This window comes from Lonchura striata, chromosome 12 (assembly GCF_046129695.1).
Source record: "Lonchura striata isolate bLonStr1 chromosome 12, bLonStr1.mat, whole genome shotgun sequence".
In the NCBI taxonomy this organism is placed as follows: domain Eukaryota; kingdom Metazoa; phylum Chordata; class Aves; order Passeriformes; family Estrildidae; genus Lonchura; species Lonchura striata.
The window spans coordinates 988,938-1,009,683 of NC_134614.1; the positions used below are offsets into that span (position 1 = coordinate 988,938).

The 20,746-nt window shown below is 40.2% G+C and overlaps 1 protein-coding gene across 5 annotated transcripts in view; it reads left to right on the top strand.

Moving 5' to 3' along the window:
- The window catches only part of FAM120A (family with sequence similarity 120 member A), a 47,620-nt gene that overhangs the window by 2,120 nt on the left and 24,754 nt on the right, over window positions 1-20,746 (top strand). For 3 of the 5 annotated variants that reach the window (XM_021539554.3, XM_021539552.2, XM_021539555.2), the window contains exons 2-8: window positions 3,783-4,029; window positions 8,723-8,805; window positions 16,323-16,451; window positions 16,905-17,001; window positions 18,087-18,187; window positions 18,480-18,763; window positions 19,440-19,527. In XM_021539554.3, coding sequence (XP_021395229.1) covers window positions 3,783-4,029; window positions 8,723-8,805; window positions 16,323-16,451; window positions 16,905-17,001; window positions 18,087-18,187; window positions 18,480-18,763; window positions 19,440-19,527 — 1,029 coding nt within the window. The remainder of the gene's footprint in view (window positions 1-3,782; window positions 4,030-8,722; window positions 8,806-16,322; window positions 16,452-16,904; window positions 17,002-18,086; window positions 18,188-18,479; window positions 18,764-19,439; window positions 19,528-20,746) is intronic. The other 2 variants (XM_021539553.2, XM_077786036.1) reach the window with 1 other exon arrangement.

Consider the following 20,746-nt stretch of genomic DNA (forward strand, 5'->3'; position numbering starts at 1 on the left):
AACATCCTATCATTTGAACTTTTGGAGACCTTTTGTAGCTAAGAAATTATTTTGTTCTTTCAGCAAAAAGTTTTAGGGCCCATGCAGTGAAGGTCCTTACCTTGACCAGTTTGTGGTTGCATTACAAATCTTCCTCATTTGTTATTGAGACCTAGAGATCATTAGTAAAAGCAACGAATGGGGTAAAATAAGGATTTTTTTTCCTTTTAATGTGTTAGAGACTTGTTTTAATGCAATATAGAAATGCATAGTACTCAACAGGAAGCCAGCTGTTTTGATATCAGTGGGAATTTAGTGCTTCCAGTAGTTTTGTGGTATGTTGAAGTGGCTGTTCATTTGTTAAGCATTTTCTGTTACAGACCTGACTTGGGTACATTAAATCTGAACAGAGTTGCTGCATTTCACAGTGGTATTACCTGTAGCATTTTGTTTACTTTCCAGTGTAGCAGCTTTAGCTCATTTATGGTTTCTTGGTGACAGGCCTTATTCCTAATCTATGGAAGCAATTATTAGAGTGTAAGCACACTTAAACTGTGTGCCTTTTCTGTCATTAAAAAAATACCCCAAACTTGGAAAATCTCATGAAATACAGTATCCCCCCCAGTTTGATGGAGAAGGTTTATGAGGTATATATTTATTTGTCTGTGTTGGGTTAGTCCTGGGAGTTGGCAGCTTATTACCAGACACCGAGGGGTGTGGGTGGAGAGGTTGTTGCTGTCCACACCACTGAGCCACCACCATGCATGTCCCAACTGCACTGGTTCTCTGCATTGCTCAGCTGTCCTGGGGATGGGAAGGATATCAGCAATTTCTGTTTGATGTTCATTTTTTTTCATTTGTCAAGAAACTCTTTTGATAAATCTAATTGTAATGGATTAATTTTCAGGTTAGGAAGGATGTTTCATGGTTATAGTTGTCACATGCATAATACACATCAAAGATACTGCTGAGCTTAAAGCACATCTGCTGTTCTTCTTCTCTTACATGATTCATTATATTTCTAAACCTGCTTTGTTACATGTATCTGTTTTTCTCTAAATCCTCCTTCAGTTTTATTATCACTCTCACTCTGGTGTAGCCCTCCTCATGGGCACAGAGCAAATGCATCTTGAAAATGCAATTTTTATCTACATGTATAGCTGATTTAAAAAATCTACATATGCCTAAGACAGTTGTTAAATTGTAATGTTTTCTCACTTTGTTTTGAGAAGTTGGGTTTGAGAAGACTGATTTAATTTAAATATTAAACTGATTTTCATATTTTTGGGAACATTTGAGTCTGGAGTAGGTTTCTGTGTGAAGGAAGGAACTGGCCTTGAATTTAATCCAGTTTGTTAGTTAGAGAGGAGAAAAAGTAATGTCTTCTATCCAGAACAATTATAAATCATTCACAGATGGTTTCAGCAGGATATAAAAATAACAGGTTCCTCCAGGTTATAACAAATATCCTGTGGGTTCTTAGTTTCATTGTGACCTGGTGTTTTTCAGTTTGGGGAGAATAACTCTTAAACTTTTATGCTAAGTAGTTTTGCTAAAATTTAAATATTTAGGCAGTGGAGTTCTTAATAACTCTAATACTTGGGTAGGCTGTTTTGTTCTCAGTACTTAGAAGGGTGCTCATGTGTATTTACTCAGGCAGGATTCTCTCTTTCTGAACCAGCACCATTAATGTTTATACAAGATTTAGACTTGAAAATTACTCCAAATTTCTGGCTGTGATTTTCACCACATCCCTCTCCCTGGGTTGCTTTTGAAGCCTGCATATTCCTGGGTACCTCTGCATTTGTGAGAGCCATGAGGTCTGTCTCTTGAGTCCTGTCTTGCTAGAGCTTTATGGGTTAACTGTACTTCGGTAAATACAACTTCTTTCCTTGTGATGGTTCAGTTATTTGAACATGGATTCTGGTATTCCCTGAACACACAGCAGATTCATGCTGGGTTAAAGAGCGCTATAAAATGGGGAGGGAACTGGAGGCTGTGGAGGTAGAGGAAATAACTCATAGAAAATCAGAGGAGCTACACACAGAGCTTCTCTTGCATTATCTGCACACCCATGTCACACCTAGTGCTGCAGAAGGAGTTCTCACTTGGTTTTTTATAGATGAGAGCTCTTTGTGCATGTAGAGAGGTTGGGTTTAGAGATAGGAACATGATGTAAATCTATCTACCCTTAATTAAAAAATACTGGAGGGATTTTTCTAATTTAAAACCTGTGAAGACCGGTGGGTGGGGTGAAGCCTAAGTTGACTTCCTTTAGTTAGGAACTATGTAAATCTGATGTCTTTAAATTTTTCCAAAAATGTTTATGGTTTCTCCCACACCTTATGCTAGAGGACAGCATCATTGTGAGAAAAATGTGTGTGTGTTCTTCTCACAAAGTAAATTTCAAAAACAGTCCATCAAGGAAGTTTCTGAAGAAGTAACATTTTCTGAAGACTACGGGATGGTAGAATTAGTAGTGGTGAGAACTGGTCTCTTTCAGGAGCAGGTGAGGTGCTGGCTGTTTTGCTGCTCAGGATCTGACTTGAAAGGGAGCATCTCATGAAGGTGCATGGGAGAAGTAAAATTTGACATACCTCTCTGAAATATGGTAGTTCAGCATCAGGTTGAGCAAGTGCAAGACATGAATAGAAGAGGAAGTGTCACTATAAACTTGCTGTGGGTGACTGCGGGGCTGTGGAGTTTGGGACCTTGACTCCTGTTCTGCAGAGGAAATAAATAGCCTTGCTGGCACTAAGGCTGTGGTTATGTGTGCTGTGGAGACTGAAGTTAATAGTTTTGTACTAGTCTGTTTTGGGATAGCTTGGTCTCTGTATTGTTGTTAAAATGGAATACTCAATGAGGGTGGGTTATACCAACACCCAACTTCCAAGGGGATTTCTGTATCACTGAGTGTGTATTAAGTCTGTGGATGGCAGAAGCATTAGGGATCCAAAGCCCTCAGCTGGCTGTAGCTGAGTGTGCTTGTGTACATACTGTAATTGTAGCAGTTCTGAACCTGTGTTGGAATGCAGGACTGTAGGTCCTGACCTGTCCTCATGGGATGTTCAGTATAAGCTTCTTGATTAGAAAGGGTTCCTTTTATATATCCAACATTAGGCATTGGCCTGTGTCTTCCTGCACATGTCTTTTCAAGTAATCTGATTTCTGTAGCCTAAAATACGTGCTTTGCTAGGCAACAGGAGTGGAGAGGTGAAGTTTGGGCTAAAAACTCAAAGCAGTTTGCACTCAGATACAGTTGTGCATGAAGGGATTAGGCTGAAGGTGGAAATGGGAAAAAAGTTGGCTTAATACAGCAAGGTTTGCATTTGAAAGGTCAACAAAGTTATCTCTGTTCGTCTGGGGTTGTGTTTGGCCTGTTTAAAAGAGGGCCAAAAAACTTTCAAAAGTATCATGGGTTTGTTTGATCATGAGGGGCATCTTGGTGTGCTGAACTGCTGGGGTACCCACAGCCTCAAGGCTTTCTTCATGAGCTGGTACAGACACTGGAACAGTAATGTCTTCAGAGTTCAAGTGTTTCTGGTAATAAGCAGTTTTTTCAGATGAGTTCACTATGCCGCTGCGGCATGCTGGCTTCCAGAAGCGTGTGCTGTGCTTCTGAGTGCTCCTTATGTCCTGTCTGTATGTGCTGCATCACTGGATTTTTTTTTAATTCCTTAAAAATATCTTGAGTATTTTAAATTCACATGTATAGTTTCAGAAAGACCCACTATATTATGATAGTTTTGATCAATCAGTGCTTCCATTTATGCTGAAGCTAATTGCTCTGTCTTCCACTATAGGTTGCGCAGAGCATTGAGGATCATCATCAAGAAGTAATTGCTTTCTGTAGAGAAAAAGGTTTCCATGGTTTGGTTGCATATGACTCCGATTATGCATTGTGCAACATCCCTTACTATTTCAGTGCCCATGCCCTAAAACTGAGCCGGAATGGGAAAAGCCTCACAACAAGCCAATACCTAATGCATGAAGTTGCCAAGCAACTGGACCTGAATCCAAATCGCTTTCCTATTTTTGCTGCTCTTTTAGGTAAGTGAAGATGCTGCTAGTCAGCCTTATGATTTCAGTTGCTATTAACGGTTTTAAAATAATGTGTGTGTAATTTGACAAAGTACTTGGGGAAAGGCATCCCTTTGTTCCAAACATTCCTGCTGTGTGAGGTGGGCTGGATGTGTATTTGAGGTCAGACATGCCCAGTTTGTAGAAATCTTCAAGCAATGCAAATTGTGGCTATCTAGAAAGAAGAGTTGAAAGCAAGGGTTCAGCAGAGCTCTGCCTAGCCAGAATATTCTCTGTGGGTGGGGGTAACCAGGACAGTTGTAGTTCTAGTTCGGGTCTTGTATAGTGTATGAGGTCTAGTTTCGCTGGTACACTTTCCTGACAGGAAGTATGCTTTTGGCCTGAATTCTACCTAAAAATAATACCTATGGAGTGAAGGTGCTTGGTTTGCTGGGACATTTTTTTTCCCTTCAGAAATGAGCATTGGGCAAATATGGCAGCATGTCCGGTGCAGCAGAAATATACTGAGCTATAATTGAGTGAAACTCCGCATTTCTGAAAGCACACGTGACCGACATTGTACTATTCTATTGGTTTTGGCTGTATACTTTCTTGGCACTCCTGCTTCTCATGCCCGTGAGGTTCTCATACTCAGTAGCATAGGTGGAAGTGTCTCCAGTTTCACATTTCTGCTTAAATGGGACAGTTTTAAGACACTCACTCTATTTCCATAGCAGTGATAGAGTTATAACTGTCATACTCTCTCAGACAGAAGAGTGAATTAAGTACTGACAAAGTTGACTCCAATTAATAAGATTTATTTATAATAGCATTCTAAATGCTTTCTGGGAACAGTCATGTTCTTGATCTTGTCATGCTGTGCAAACAAATTAAGAAAACTGAATTTTCTTTTTTGTTTCTCACTCACTTTGTTTCAGTATGGTTACATGACAGAGGAATAAAACTTTCTTGAAAACTCTCAATGAGAGAGGCTTTGTATTGCTGTTTGAAATCCTAATATTTTAGCGGTCTTTAACATTGTTCCCAGTCCAGGAAGGCACCTTCTATGTTAAGAAGGAAAGATCCAATGGATCTTGCTGTAGACAGCCACAAGTATTTGACTAGTTGGACTTGCTTTTTATCAGTTTGTTTTTCCTGCCTGCATGGGTGTAGGGAGGAAAGGCAATAGTAGGGATGGCTGAGCTGCCATTGCAGGAATTGCATTACAGACTACTATTGCTTGGCTTTGTTTTGGACTCTATAAATAAGTTGGGGCATGCCAGTTCAATGAGTAAGAATTACTTCTGGAAAGAAAAGCAGTTTCCCAGTTGCAGATACGCTTTATGGACTTCATGGGAGCTGTGGCTTTAAGTTGCCACACAATGCCAGCTGTATGGCCTGCTGGGGCTTTTCTTGCTTATATCAAACAGTAGTTGAGATAAGTTCTGATAAAGTTTCTGAAGGCTTTGCAGTTTTATGCAAGAAACTCTTGGTTGGTTTTCCTCTCTTGTCTTGCATGACCAAATAGTTTTCAGCATGTTCTTAGGAGAAAGAAATTGGAGGTAATTTCACATTATTACTCTAGAGAGATTTGGTTGCTTTCTCCTCTCCCTGTCAACTCGGTACAAAGGTTAAAAACCCCCAGGTCAGCTATAAGTTTAGTTCTGAGTATTCCTTTGCATTTCTTGTGTATATGTATTCAGTATGAGTAAGCAGAATAAAGTTCATGGAAATCAGAGTTAGAACAGAAGATACTCTGAAGATCTTCCTGTGCTTGGAGCTTTTTTGTTATTTTTATATGAGTGAATTTTAGGAACTTTAGGTATTTAGATAGAAAGTGATTATATGAGCTGACAACAAACAATACAATTTGGCTTGAAGTATGGGCAACATATTTAACTTTTGCAACCTTTTTACCTATATGCATACAGGTATGTGTAGCATGGAATGTGTTTAAATTAGCATGGCTCATTTTCTAAGCTAAAATTTTATATTTTTGTTGAATATCTGAGGACTTCTCTGGCTTCAGAGGTTATTCTGTCCTTGTTCCTGTGGCCTCTTTGGGTCTTTTTTGATTGTGTTAAATAGAAGCACAATGGGAAGGAATTGAGTGAGCATTTGATGACATGGTAAGGCATTGTGATTTTTTTTCTAGGTACAGCAGTATAACTCCCCATGCTAGTACTTTGTGTAGGAATAAAATAATGTATTCAGAAATAATCACAGTTAAGTTGCTGGTTTAACGCTTGCAATTCCAGCAGGCCCAAACAATCACTATAGCTGTGATATCCATATTCAGCTTTAGGGCTGCAGATGTATTTCCCTGTATCCAGAAAACTAAAGTTTCTTTGTGTTAAGAATCTTTCTTGTCATTAACTCCAAGAATTAATTTGAGGAATGCTGAAAAAGGAAAATCATCCTCAAAGTTTGAGTCTCACATTGAACAGTTAGAGATGCCTGAGGAACAACACTAAACTGGGCAGTTAAAAAATTGTTCTCAATGGCAAGTGATTTGGGATTGAGTTCTGTTCACGGATATAGTCTCTATTGCAGTATTCCCTCAAAATATTTTTATGACTGTCTCAATGAGCCAAAATTGTAAAGATTGCTTTCAGATGGGGTTCTGTGTACACTGTGGCTGGTTGGCTTGGTTTACAGGTTTTTTTCCTTCTTACAGCCTCACATCAGAAAGGGGTTTATAATTGTAGCATTGTAATATAAAGGATATACTTGGAATGGGTGGTTAAAATGTGGCCTGGATACTGCATCCTCTGAGCATGGTGTTACAAATTTCTCTTCTAATTGCTGCTGATGTAAACAGGGAGTTGATTTGGGTTATTTTGTAACTTTTGACTCAAATACTACAGAATAATTTTTAAAAAGATAAACAACCCAGGCTTCAGCAAGTAGAAAAACAAATCCAGTGTGAGATATAGGCTCTAATTCAGTGAACTCTTTAGAAAGGACAGTGGCTTCAATTAGCATCTAATTGATTAAAAAAAAAAACCTGAAAACTAAGGCATACACTAAAATAAGCCATTAAATTGGGGAAAATCAATATATGTTGAGGTTGTTCAGCCAGGTCAAGAAATAGAGGTTGCTTATGTAATGCTGATCTCTTTCCCACTGTGACAGCACTTGGTTACATGTTTAGTTATGGAATCTTGTTTTGCTCCTCAGTAAAATTTTAGAACTACATAAGGTAAGTACAGGCATCACTTTGTAATTGGACCACAGAAGACACTGCTGCACTTCAGTGTACATGGTGAGAATTGATCAAACACTGCCTATGTGTGTTCTGCGGGATGAATTAACTGCAATGACAGATGGAGACCAAATAAAATTGAAGTTTTGGTGGAAGGGAGAGAGGCCCTGACTGTTTTAAAAGGTAGCGTCTGCAGAAGTGATTGTCAGTTATCACAGAACTGTCCTGCACTGGCTACAATAGATTTTTGCAGGCCTGTACTAGATTGTCTAATCTTACCTTGACCAGAATTAGTGGGTGTGGCTGTTATATGCAAACTTGTTGAATCCTTCTGATGTGAGATTAAAGTTTAGCTCTGAATGAAAAAAACCGATAACATCTCCTTGCTGGAGATCTCGGTAGTGGGTGAAGTATTGATTGGACACAAAGACTTCCCACTCTGAGAAGACATCTGCTTGTCACCAGGCAGCTTTCCTGGCTTTCACAGGTTAAGGAGCATTAAGAGCAAACAAGATGATTTTACCAACAAAATACCAAGAAAGAAAACAATTGTTGTAATAGTCAGAGAATCTTTTCATATTCTTTATGAACAGTGGATTCATTAATAAACTGCTGCTCCATAAAGCCAGGTGTTGAATATATCCTGAAGTTTTCGTCCAGAATTGTGTTAACACATTCTGTTTAGCTCTTTGTAAAGTTTGGGTCCACAGCCACGGAAATCCATCAGAGGTTGATTAGTTATGTCTTTGATTAATACAAGTATTTTAAATGTTTCCTAGTAATAATTTTCTTTTTTTTGTGATGTGCTTTGGAGAAAAAAAACAACAATGTAGGTGATGTTTCATTAGAACACATGAACACTGTGGTAAATGCAGTCTCTATCTCTGTCCATGGAAACAACAGAATAATTTGCCACTTCCTTCTCTGCTGCCAGCCCAAGGTCCCATCTGACCTGGTCAGATCATCAAAAGAAACTTCAGGAACTGGGGACCTGCTACATGTCACTGAAGCTGCTGGTGTTCCTGAGGGTTAGATAAACCTGGCTGGTGCCTTGCTGCTTGACCCATGCTTGCACAGTGGAGCAGAGTGCAGATTCCAGAGGCAGCTCCCATGTGGATCAGTAGTGGCACATGCTGGCCTGCAGAAAGGCCCCTACCAGCATGAGTCGGGGAGCAACAGAACGGGTTCTTACTCTCTTGCACCTGCATTGTGAAATCTGTTGAGGATTCCCTAATAGGACATGCAGGCTTGAGGTGGATTCTGTGTTGTGCCTGGCTCTGTTGCTGCTGTAGGTGAGCTGGTTTCATGGAAGAGTGGTCCTCACACACCAAGTGGCTCTTGCTGCTGCAGCAGCAGCATGCTGATTAGTTTTTTCTGGAGTAACAGAACGCTATCTGCAAGTTTAATCTGTTAATCCTCTTGATCAGGAGTTGAGGACTGATTGCAGATTTGTTTGCTGTATGTAGAAACAGTGTATGTTTTACAGTGCACTTAAATGAGTTCTGCATTATGTTCCAGGTAATCATATTCTACCTGATGAAGATTTGGCTTCCTTTCATTGGAGTTTACTTGGTCCAGAACATCCACTAGCTTCACTTAAGGTACAAATTTAATATAACTAGGAGAAATTAAATCAATGCTACTGGTTAACAAGAGCAATGTGATAGCTTAATTGAGAGCAGCTCTGCAAGTTTCTTATGCTTGCTCACCCTCAAGTGTCCCAGTGCCTGGCTGCAGGGGATACCTGGGGTCACTGGCCTTACAAGGCTAAACTTAGCCTGCGTGATCCCCCTCAGTGTCCTTCAGCTGCAAAAGTCAGAGCTCTGCTGTAGTTTGCCTTGTAGAATGCAACTTCTTCCTCTCCTCTTTCTTGGAGAGGAGAGCTTTTTGTTTAGTCATGTTCTTCAGCTATCAAAAATAATGAGCTGTGTATCTTCCTACCATCTTGTTTTATTTTCTGCTGCTCTGAGTTTTTGTGTAATAATCTGGTTTTGGTATTTAAAGTGTAAATATGCTGGGAAACAGATTGCATGAGAAAGCTAAAGTGGCCTTTGGTACGTTTGCGGTGGGGGGGAAGGGGTTGAGACAAGTAAATTATCTAATGCTCTTAGTTTACAATATGTGTGTTCTGTTGCTTCATCCCACTTGCCTCGTGTATCTGCCAAGTAGAGGGCTATAAAAGGGAAACTGGACACATCAGAGAATGGGATCATAGTGACCTTTCTCTCTGCCACAACAGATACATCTATTACATTTATTTGCCTTTCTCCTAAGGTGTACCATGTAGCAAATAATCTGGTTTTTTGTAAATTCTGTCATACTGCTTAGTTATCTCTACAGCAAAAATAGGTAGGTTTTTCCCCTTCTGGTCTGAAAGTTTATTAAGCCTTGAAAACTTATTATGCCAAATGTAGAATTTAAAACAACATTCCAGATTTTCAGCAGAATTTTCAAGGCTTGCACATGCATTGCTTAGAGAACAGCAATTTGATGTTACACTCATCCTCTATTTTGCTGCCGCTCTGTTGTTTAGAAAGGTAAGTGTCAGAACATTCTAGTGGCAGAACAAAACCTGCATGCATATTCGCTACTTCCTCTTAAAATTGGAGGTGAAAAAAAATGAGTGTGTGTGCCTGTATTTCCATTTTTTATTAAAGAGGTTAAAATGTAGAGCTTCTTGCCAAGTGGATGATAAAGTTTCTGGTGATTTTTTCCTGTAGTCTAGCCTGAGAAGACTTGTTAGTCAGGTCAGATTATGACTTCAGACATCTAGACCTTCTGGAAAGCCCTCTAAATTTATATTAAATTACTTGACTGAAAATTAGATATTTGTCATAGTTGCATTTAGATGTACCTGTTCAGTGGAAACGCCAACTGGACTTTGTAAGCTGGCATCCCAAGGAAATGCAACACGTAACCTCAGAGCATCCTGGCCTGCCATAGGCAGTCCTCCCTGCCGGATTTTATCTGTTGGCCAATGTGATTAGATATGAAAGCAGTTCCCAATTGGCTGTTAAAAGGTTCCGTAAAAACTGCTGCACTGTTAGCAATGCAAATCCCCAGATGAGTGCCCTGACTGAGGAAAGACTATCACAACACAGGATTTGTGGAATTTCACGGCAGCTTGCTGGTCATTTGTTCAGTGCACAGCCCCAAACTGAGCGCAGCACCTCTGTCTCCAGCCTGGCAGGGCTATCAGGTGGAAGGACACATTTGTAACATACCAGTCTTTTTTAGTTACTGGTAATGGAACAACTGCCTGTTTGTTTCAGCTTTAATTTTACAGTGCTCATGGTTTGAAATCATGACTTGTTTCAGGAGCTCATTAATTGAGTTTAATTTCCTTGACATGCTAGAATATCAGTGATGTCACCACAGCTCTATGTAGGGACATCTTCAGTGTACCTGTGCACAAAGAAATATTGCCTGTAGATTCTATGGATGCTCAAAAAACCCTAAAAAACATTTTTATTAGCCACAAGGCTGATAGCAAGGAGTAGTTTCAGAATAGTCCCAAAAAGCACAAGCCTTCATGAAACCCAGAAATGGGGGGAAGTTGTTGTTTCCCAGGATGTCCTTCCTGGGCTGTGCTTACAAACTTTGCTTTGTTGTGTCTATTTAGAGTCACAACTGGGTGTTCTTCATGCTCAGGAACCAAGGGCTTTAATCCCACACCTCATTCAGCTCAGGATTTAGAAGGCTTTTTCTCATTGTGTAAAGATTTTAATCTTTTATCTTTAGAACAGTATGGTCTTGAGCATCAAAGCTGACAGATTTTGTTCCAGTGGCCAGATTTGTTGCTTTTCAGGGAGAACTGTGAGAGTTAATAAAGTACAGTTTATTTTCTGCATTCTCCTTCAATCTTTTATTATGCTGTAGCAAAATACTTTTCCTGAAAGAGAAGCTTTGACAGTTCACCAGTGAAAAAGGGTAACTTAAAAAAGAAACTACCAGCTTTGCTGGTGGAAATTGCTGGGTCTCCCCATGAGTCACCATGGGGAAGGGAAAAATCCAAACCAGAGGAACCCATACTTCTGTTTTAATTGGAGGGATGTTCACCCAGGAAAGCTGAGTAGAAATGGGAAGATGAGAGGAAAATGAAAAACCTGACTGAAGAATCTGTACAGTAACATCTGGAAGGAAATGAACCTGAGAGTCAGGACAATGTCTCCATGTGCTGGATGAAAAGCCTTTCAGCAGATACCAACAATTACCGTCAGCTGAGCAGAACTGGGAAGATTCCATGACCAAATTTAAATGAAGATATATGAATTAATGTTGCTGCAAGAAGGAGAAGGAATCAAAAGCTGGCTCTGTGACCTGGTCTGAGTCAGGATCTCATCTGTCCAAATGTGCCTGTGGAAAAATCCCATAAGAGTGGAGACCTACACTTGAGTCCTGTCACCTACCTGAGAGCAGAGTTCACTGAAATGACCACCCAGATCAGGGGTTTGAAACAAGAGGAGTTGATAGGTTTCCTCAGAAATCATCTGATTGCTAGACCTTGTTTATAGACCAGCATTATCCTGCTTTTTGTTTGTGTTCTTTGGGATTTATCTTTAAGACAATTTGGTTCTTATTCTGGAAAAACTTGTTACAGTATGGAGCTTCAAGATCAATGTGTAATACTGTCAGAATTAGTTTTGGAGGGCAGTTTCTTACCTCTGGAAGAAATTGATGCCTGTTTGGGAGCACAGACCACTGAAGAAGTGCTGACTTTTCATTCACAAAGTAACCTTCGAAACAAATCTTAATGCAGTCTCCCTTTATATGTAAGAAGAATATGTAGGGAAACTCCATTTCCTTGGTTGTTGTGTCTCAGTGGAGAGGCAAAGATACTTCTAGAAAGCAATCCAGATTATGCAGTTTAGGCTTCTTCTCTGAATCTTTCTAGGAAATTCTGTCTTACTGTCTTACTCCTCTGTTGACTTCAGAGGGTGTTTGCCAGATGGAGACTAATATATGAAGTAGATACTTAGGTAATTTGCTGCTGCTCAGATGACAAAGGTGACACTATTAAGATATACTTCAAGTAAATGTCTTGTTGTTCATGGGGTTTATTGATGCTAAGGGTAATCATAATACAGATCAGATGGAACCTCAGGAAGTCATGTAGTACAGCCTCCTGTGAAAAGTGCAGTGAGCTTGAGGTCAGAGCAGATTGCTCAGGGCCCTGACTAGACTAGTCTTAAAAATCTCCAAGATTGGAGACTGCACAGCCTGTCTGAGCAGCCTGCCCTGCAGTGTCATGGCCCTGACGATGAAGATGCTTTGCCTTGTGTGCTGTCTGAGCCCTTCTTGTTTCAGGGTATGTCTGGTGCCTTTTGCTCTTGCACGACGTACTGCTGTGAAGAGCTTGGCTCTCTGTGTTCAGTTACCTTTCTGTGGGTAATGCAAAACTGTATTTGCAAAGCCTTGTTTTTACTACACTGGATAAGCCCCATTCCCTCAGCCCTTTCCAGAGCAATTGCTCCTCTCTGACAATCTGGATGACCTGCAACAGCTCAACTGTTCTGACACGCAGCTGTAGCCTCAGAGTGAAATGTTCTGGAGTGGATCTGCTGTGCACTGAGAAGTAGGATCCCTGGGTCTGCCTCCTCTTTGTTCTGCTGTCTCTTCTGGCTGCAGGTCCCTTTTGGCAGACCTGGAGCCTGTGGAGTAGCCAGAGGGGTTATTTCTGCCCAGGTGTAAGGCTTCACTTCTATAGCTATAGAATTTCTGAAGGATCCTATTGGCTCATCCCTATGGCTTGTCAGGGAGCTCTGGATGGCAGCCCAGCCCTCAGGTTCGGAGTGTGTTGGGCTGTCCACGGGTCTCATGAAATCTGTCTGTATCACATCTTTGGCTTGTGCTTCTGCTCTCTCCTTTGCTTTCTGACATAATTTGTGTTCCTCATTATTTGTGTTCCTTCAGTCTTTTCACTGACTAGCGAAAAAGTAATGTTCCCTGTATGTTGCTTCACAGCAACGGAATGTTTGAGGTCTCTTTTAAAATGCTTTGGAAATGAAACTGATCCAGTTATCTGTTTCCAGCAGGAACAGCAGTAAATGTGGTGTTGATTAGTCTCTTCAGGTTTTACTTCCTGAAGACAGTGGGGTGTTCCCAGAGTTGGGGAGCTTTTCCCAAGTGTAGCTTAGGTACCTTCTACACTTATCCTGATCATCCCATGGAGTTGTGCTTATGTGAATCTGTTCTCTTCCAAAGAAGCATTTTTGCAAGACATTTTTATCTTGTTGCTTCCATGTTTGTAGTGCTACTCATTTTGACAAATGCCCCTATAGAATTCATTGCTTTCCCCACTTCGTCTTTGCAGAATGCACAAATAAGTGACTTGTGATTTTAATCAGTGCTCTGTCACAAACTGAAGGAGTCCTTTTACAGCTAGCAAAGAAACTGGGTCCCTCTCCATGTGTAAGCTCTCCAACCTGATTATCTGCAAGTATGGAACCCACCCCCATGTTTGCCTTCCAAAATTGATTTTCTGTGTTGTTGCTTGTCCAAAACATTTCTCTAGAGGATAAGGGAAAAAAAGGAACTTCTAATAAGAAATTGGTGAAACATGCTGCTGCTTTTGCCCTAAAATGCTTTGTGTGACACTAAAAATGAGTTTGAACCACCAACACATGCTCTGTAACTTCTGCTGCAAGTCTGAATTTTTCCTAGCCCTTACATGCAGTAAGACTTAGCTTGTCTTTTAATGCACACAGGATTAGAAACATTCTTTATGATTCTTTGCAAGATCTACAATTTCAGATTCCTGGAAATTTCTGAAATTAATAGAAGAATATTTTATTCTTTAATATCAGGAAAGTACTTTTTATTTCACAATTTTAATTTCAGACTTTTGTGTAGCATAGGTCGTGATACTCTTAGTTTTGAGGATGTTCTCACATCTGCACTGGATGTCTTTGAAACTAGAAAGTCCAAATACATGAGATGTCTCTAGGTCTGTAAAACATACTTCCAGAAGCTCTCACTTCAGGATTTAAGAGTATGCTCCAGTGAGATCTTGAGGCTGTTTACAGGTGGCTGAATGGGAGCAGTATGCCAAGTGAGTCTTTCATAGGCCTCACTTGGGCTTCAAACTTCCAGGGCCTTAGATGGCTGTTAGTGCCCGAATGATGCGCTATCCACTTGTGATGCCAGCTTTGTATGGTTTATTCAATATTGCCATCATGGAGATCACATAAATTAACAGGAGATTGCTTACTTCTGTCAGCCACTGTGTTTCCAAGCAGAGATGGCAGGAACACTGAGGGAGCAGTGCAGGGTTTCTGCAAGGGCTCTGCAGAGAGCGCATCCAGCATGACATAGCCATGGAATGATTCAGCTGTTTTAGAGATTTGTTACACATAGGAGGAAAATGGGAGATGTTCAGCAACTGACTTGGATTACCAGGGATGAGAAAATCTATTCCTCCTTCTAGAAAAAAGTTGGGCAAAATTTTGTCACCAATATTTGTGACTCTAAGCTTACATGTGAGTGTGATCTACATTTAGTATTGTTGTCTATATTCAGAGGGCAACTAGTGTGAACTTAGACTTTAGTGTCTGAGATAGAAATAATTACCCTGCCACTGACTATGCTAAACAAAACTGTTCTTAACTGTTCACTTTTCACAATGGCATCGACTGACAGAACACAGGGTAATGGTGTTAACCTGAAGGGGAGGGCAGGTTTAGGTTTGTTATTAGAAAGAAATTCTTCCCTGTGAGGATAGGGAGGCCCTGGCACAGGGTGGCCAGAGAAGCTGTGGCTGCCCCTGGATCTCTGGAAGTGTCCAAGGCCAGGTTGGATGGGGCTTGGAGCAACCTGTGACAGTGGAAGGTGTCCCTGCCCATGGCAGGGGGTGGAACTGGGTGGACTTCAGGGTCCCTTAGCCATTCTGTTTCTTTGTTTACTTTAGGCTTATAAAATATAGAGCTCCTATCTGGTAGAGAATGACCAGATAAAGAATAAATATGCTAACATTTGTAAAAAGTAGATATTAGGAGAAGGAAATTAATAGAAATGGGTATCTGGCGAGAATTCCATGGTCTAAATATGAAGAGGGCAGTGTAAGATAACATCATAAGTAGATCAGATAAGGACAGGGAAGAAAATAATCACATAGGGTCCACTCTGTATAAAATTAAAAGGAGTTGTGGTATGGGTTTTAAATTTGGAAAGATAAAACTATCGAAATATTAATCAGAATTTTGCATAAATGTTTCTGACAAGCCTGAATTGCACTGTTTTCTAGTAAAGTGTGATCTCTCTGTGTAGAATGTAAGGACTCAAAGATTCAAAATTTTTTTGTATCTTAAAAATAGAACTGTTAATTATAATAGTCATCTCTCAGGTTCTGAATCACTGAATTTTGCAAACAAACAGATTAAAAGATGTTAAAAGCAAAAACCTAGCTGCCCCTATAGGCCCAAGCAGAGTGCTTCAGAATTGTGCAGAGCTTCCAGAGGCTTCCTCTTGAATGTAGGATTCATGTTTGGAGACCTCGTTCCTGGCTCTGTGCAGCACTTGGGATGGGAGCAGAAGCTGCTGATGGTTCAGGAGTTCTTCAGATCCAGCTGGCGGCACTGCTCCCTGCCTGGAATTTTACAGAGGTCCGGGATGGTTCCTTGGCCAGAAGCTTCTGTTCCCCATGTAGGATAAGAGCAGCCATTCCCATAATCATAGGCCAAATCATAATTTATTTTCAGGAGTAGTCAATTGAATGCTGAGGTGGAAGACCAGGGTTTCCAATGGGTCTTTTTCATCAATTCTGCTATTACTTTACACTCAGAAAATAAACTGTCAAAATATTTCCTAGCATATGTATGTGAATGTAGGTGAAGATTATAGTGTATGGTGAATTAGATGAAGTATTTTGTACTGGAGGAAATGTGCAACTAGAAAGCAGTAAAAGAACCAGCATTGTTGACATTTACTGTTGGAGCTGATACTTAACCAGCAGATGAGTTGTAATTGTGCTAGTCTCTGTTTAAGGTGAAGTCTTAAAAACAAAGTAGAAGGCCCAGAAGTAGTTAGCTAGGACATGTGGGTACAGGTTGCAGGTACTGTCAGTAGAGGGGAGTTCAGCTGTGTGCCCCATTGTGTGCTCACCTGCCGTGTTTGCTCACAGGTACGTGCTCACCAGTTAGTTTTACCGCCGTGTGACGTAGTGATCAAAGCCGTAGCTGACTATGTCCGCAACATTCAGGACACCGCTGATTTGGATGCCATAGCAAAAGATGTTTTTCAGCATTCGCAGGTAAAGTATAAAGCCAAGTATTGTCTTGTTTTCTTTTTTTTAATCAATTTTGCTGTACATTTGTATTGAAGAATTGCACTTGATAAAATAGTGATTTGATAATAGGAATCTCTTGATATTTGCAGTGGCTCAGCTCTCCTAATTTCATGTTCCTTGCTTTCTAAGGATGAAAATACTGTGTTTGCCCTCAGTGCTTTAAATTATTGATAACCAGAGGGGTTTTTAACCTAGCTGTGTGCACTGCCTTTGAGAATAAGCTGTACATGAAGACTGAATGTTTAAATTTTACCCTTACATGGATTGATGTAACATTTCTTGTACTGGAGCAGTGCTGCAGACCATAGGCATTAATCCTGAGATACGGTGTACATTAACTACTGTACAATCCTGTGTTGACCTGCAGGTGACAAACCTGCACAGCTTCTGATAGATACTTTTTTTTTTTTTTTTTAGTCTAGAACAGATGACAAAGTTACTCGGTTTAAGAGAGCGGTTGCTTATTACTCGGCAACTAATAAACCTATGCCATTTCATCCACCACATTACCTAGGTAAGTAATGACAGCAGCCAGGCTTTTTGTTTTAGCTAAAACTTAGGGTAACCCTAAATCAGAAATGGTACTGGTGGCAGCATCTTACAAAAATGTTTATATTTTCTGGCAGTTCCCACTGACCTGTAAAGATGAGGTTTCAGAAGAAGGTTTTCATAAGATATATGCTGAGGTTGTGTTCTTGTCCCAAAAGACAACAACCTAGATTACTTTTCTTCTTGGCTATTGCAGCATCCATTGGCATTGGGACTCTTGAGAGAATGGTGCTGTCAACAACTGAAGTCTGGTGTCTACTCCCATTCATGAGAGCAGTTGCTATTTCTAGTCATTAAAACATACTTACTGTTTCTGTTTCTCACTGGCCTTGCTGGCATGTTTTAGAAATTCCTTTATAGACTTTGATTTTTTGGTGTAATAACAAACCTGTTTAAATTGCAGCCACACATTGTTGTGGTGTTGCAGATTATTCTCAAGGCTTAAAAATTAAAATGGGTGATCACAGAATTTCCTACTCATGCACCAGTTTTAACACTAAAATGTCATTTTCGCTTAAATGTTGTAAAGATCTTCAGTTACCATACTAGTACACTGACACAGATTTTTCCTGCTTTTCTGGAGGATGTGGGCTGTCTTATTTCCTTCCAAAGACCTGCATTAAAGGGTTAAGAAGCTACTCTAGGTCAAATATTTAAATGACAAAATGCCAGCATTCTGTGTCTGCATGGTGTTGGCAATGTCTCCATTATGGCACGTCTTGGGTTTTTTTTTTTTTTTTGTAAGCTACCTTTGACTCCCAGACAGAATAGGAGTGTGCAGCAATGAGAGATACAAAGACCTGAAAGAAGGTGAGACATAAAATACACTTCACAAGCTACAAAGTATTTCAATAGAAAGGTAAAAATGGATAAAATGGACTTAAAAGCATAGGAGAAAACAGAAATGCTAACAGAACAAGAATAAATAAACCATAGAAGCAAAAGGACAAATAGGGTAACATTTGTGTCAAATACTGAGTGTTTTCATGAGTGCTTGGGTTTTTTTTCATTTTTTTTCCATCTCTTTTCACTTCCTCCCCTGCAATACAGCAGCCAGACCAAATCAGTTTGGTATGCCTGGGATAGTGCCACCATATGTTCCTTCTCAGATGCTTAACATTCCACAGACCTCACTACAAGCAAAACCTGTGGTAAGTACAGCTTCTGCCCCTCTCCTTGGGGAGAGGTCTGTTGTACTCCACAAACTGGAATCCAGGTGGCAAAGGTGTAGTCAGCGTTTTCAGTGTGGACACTCACTTGACTGAACTTTCTATCTGAAACTAAAGTGATGCTACGGCCCCTGGTGGAACAGTTTTTGTGGATGTTCAAGATGGCTGAGTTTCAACACATATATTTGGAAAAGACCACTTCATTAAAGAATGTATTTTGTTTTAAAAGCAAAGCCTTAGTTGCCTTCACTCAAGAGAGATCCCTTTATTTTAGGCCCAGCAGATGTCCAGTCAGGGTGGGGCCCAAGGCCAGGGTCCATACCCATACAGCCTCTCTGAGCCAGCCATCACCTTGGAAACAGGTGGAAAAAGTCTGTCTGAGCAGAACAATTACAGTAACATTCCTCACGAAGGAAAACACACACCATTGTATGAACGGTCTTCTCCAATAAATCCAGCCCAGAGTGGGAGCCCTAATCATGTGGATTCAACCTATTTTCCTGCCTCTTCTACATCTTCGTCCTCTGACAATGATGAAGGCAATGGCGGTGCAGTGAAGTAAGTTTCTTATGAGGATATTCTTATTCAGCTTTGGTTAAAATTAATTTACTTTCAAAATAGTTTACCTGTATCCTGAAAGTAAGAATGATAGACTCAATCACAGAATACCCTGAGCTGAAAGGGACCCACAAGCATCATTGAAGTCCAACTCTTGGCAGAGTTGGACTTCGCAGAAATCTGCAAATTAGTGATGTGATTGACTTTAAAAAGATAGTTTTGGGCCACTATGACTGCAGACATGTGCATTGTTCAATCTTTTTGCCTTGTTCCTTAAGCAGGAGTCCAAAACCAAAAAGTGTTGGGTGTTTTTTCCTCTTCTGCCCTTACGTTTTACTGAAAGAGTGAGGTTTTGGTAAATGTCATAAAGCCTTCCAGTCCTTTACTTTGTATAAAAAAGATTCCTTCTTCATAGTATAAGTCATTAAAATTTCAGAAGCTAAAATCTACAGAACCTCACTGAACTTGTACTGTTTACATGTCCTAAATTTGGGCGTAATGTAATGTGAATGTCAGAAATTTTTTCAAGACTCCTGCAAATAGACATTTTTAATAGAAAACATCCCTTAAAATCAGAGTATCTTGCCCAAAATTCTAGTCACAGACACCAAGGATTAATTTCACTATCTCTCAAACTGCATTTTAGTATGATGTTTATCTTTCTGTTGTCCTTCAGCCATGTCAGTGGGAACAAAATAGGCTGGGAAAAGCCAGGAACCCAGTCAGAAGGTCAAACGTGTGGAGAGCTGGGAGACCAAACAAAGGTATTTCCTTAAATTCACATTTTATTACTTTGTGTTAAAACTTTACTGCAAACTCCGAGGAGGATTTTCAATATAGATCCATAGTATTTAGTGCAAACCTGTACACTTCGTTAGTTACGAAACAACGACTTTGGAATACAGGAGGAAGTTTTCCACAACATTATAGCATATACATAAAAACAAACATGAAGTAGGATGTTTTAGAAAATACTAGATACGAACCAGGAGCAAATCAATAACTTTGTTTGGCTCTTAGCCAACAATCTCACCCTCATATGTTGCTCTCTGGGCTTCCAGTAGTGCATGTTGGATTTTTAGGAAGGAGTGTGACAATCTGAGTGTCCATGGAGTCAGAGTCCATATCCTGTAACTCACAGTGGAGTAAACACAGCTCTGACACCATCAGTGTTAGCCACAGGCCACTGAAGGTGTATTAAAGCTCAGCTGAGGAATTAAAAATCCTTTATAACTGCATGGTAGGAATTTCACCTAATACTTGTTAAAGTAGCTCCATGGGGCCAGTTAGTGTTGCTGTTTAACTAGGTAAAGATGGGTGAGATGGCCTTTGATAAAGATTTATCATTATTAAATTTGAGATTTCAAGCCACATTCAAATCAAGAACATGATTGTCTCTATTCCAAGGTTGATCTCTGTTTGGAAAGAGCATTAAGAGCATTTGCACTTAGTATCTCTGTGCCTTGATGGTGGAGCTGTACACCAACTCTTAACTCTGTCAAAAAACTCTGATCTTGAGTTAGTTACACTATGAGCAAACAGAACATTTTCCCTGTACTTTTGGCATAGGAATTCCAGAAAACTTGGGCTTTTGTGCTTAAAATATCAAGTGGATGATTTCATCCATCAGCAGTTATTATTTCTGCAGACTGTGCCTGTAACTGTGTCTTCATGGGATTAGTCACCATATGCATATGCTAATTTGACCTATTACATTCCTTTCTTTACTGCTGGGCTGGGCCTTGTGCTGCCTTGTGACCCAGCCCTGAGCATGTCCTTTCCCACAGACAGCCCCTACACTGAGCCAGAGCTGAACGAGCACTCACTAAACTTTACAGGAGATGTATGCACAGGCTGACTTAAATATATCCAGTTTAATGTAGTAATGCTCCTGAGCTTTATTTGCCTGTTTGTTTTTTATCATCAAACCACTTTGTCAGCCCTCAGTAGCAGGAGAAGGCAGAAGTATCTTTTGAGCACAAA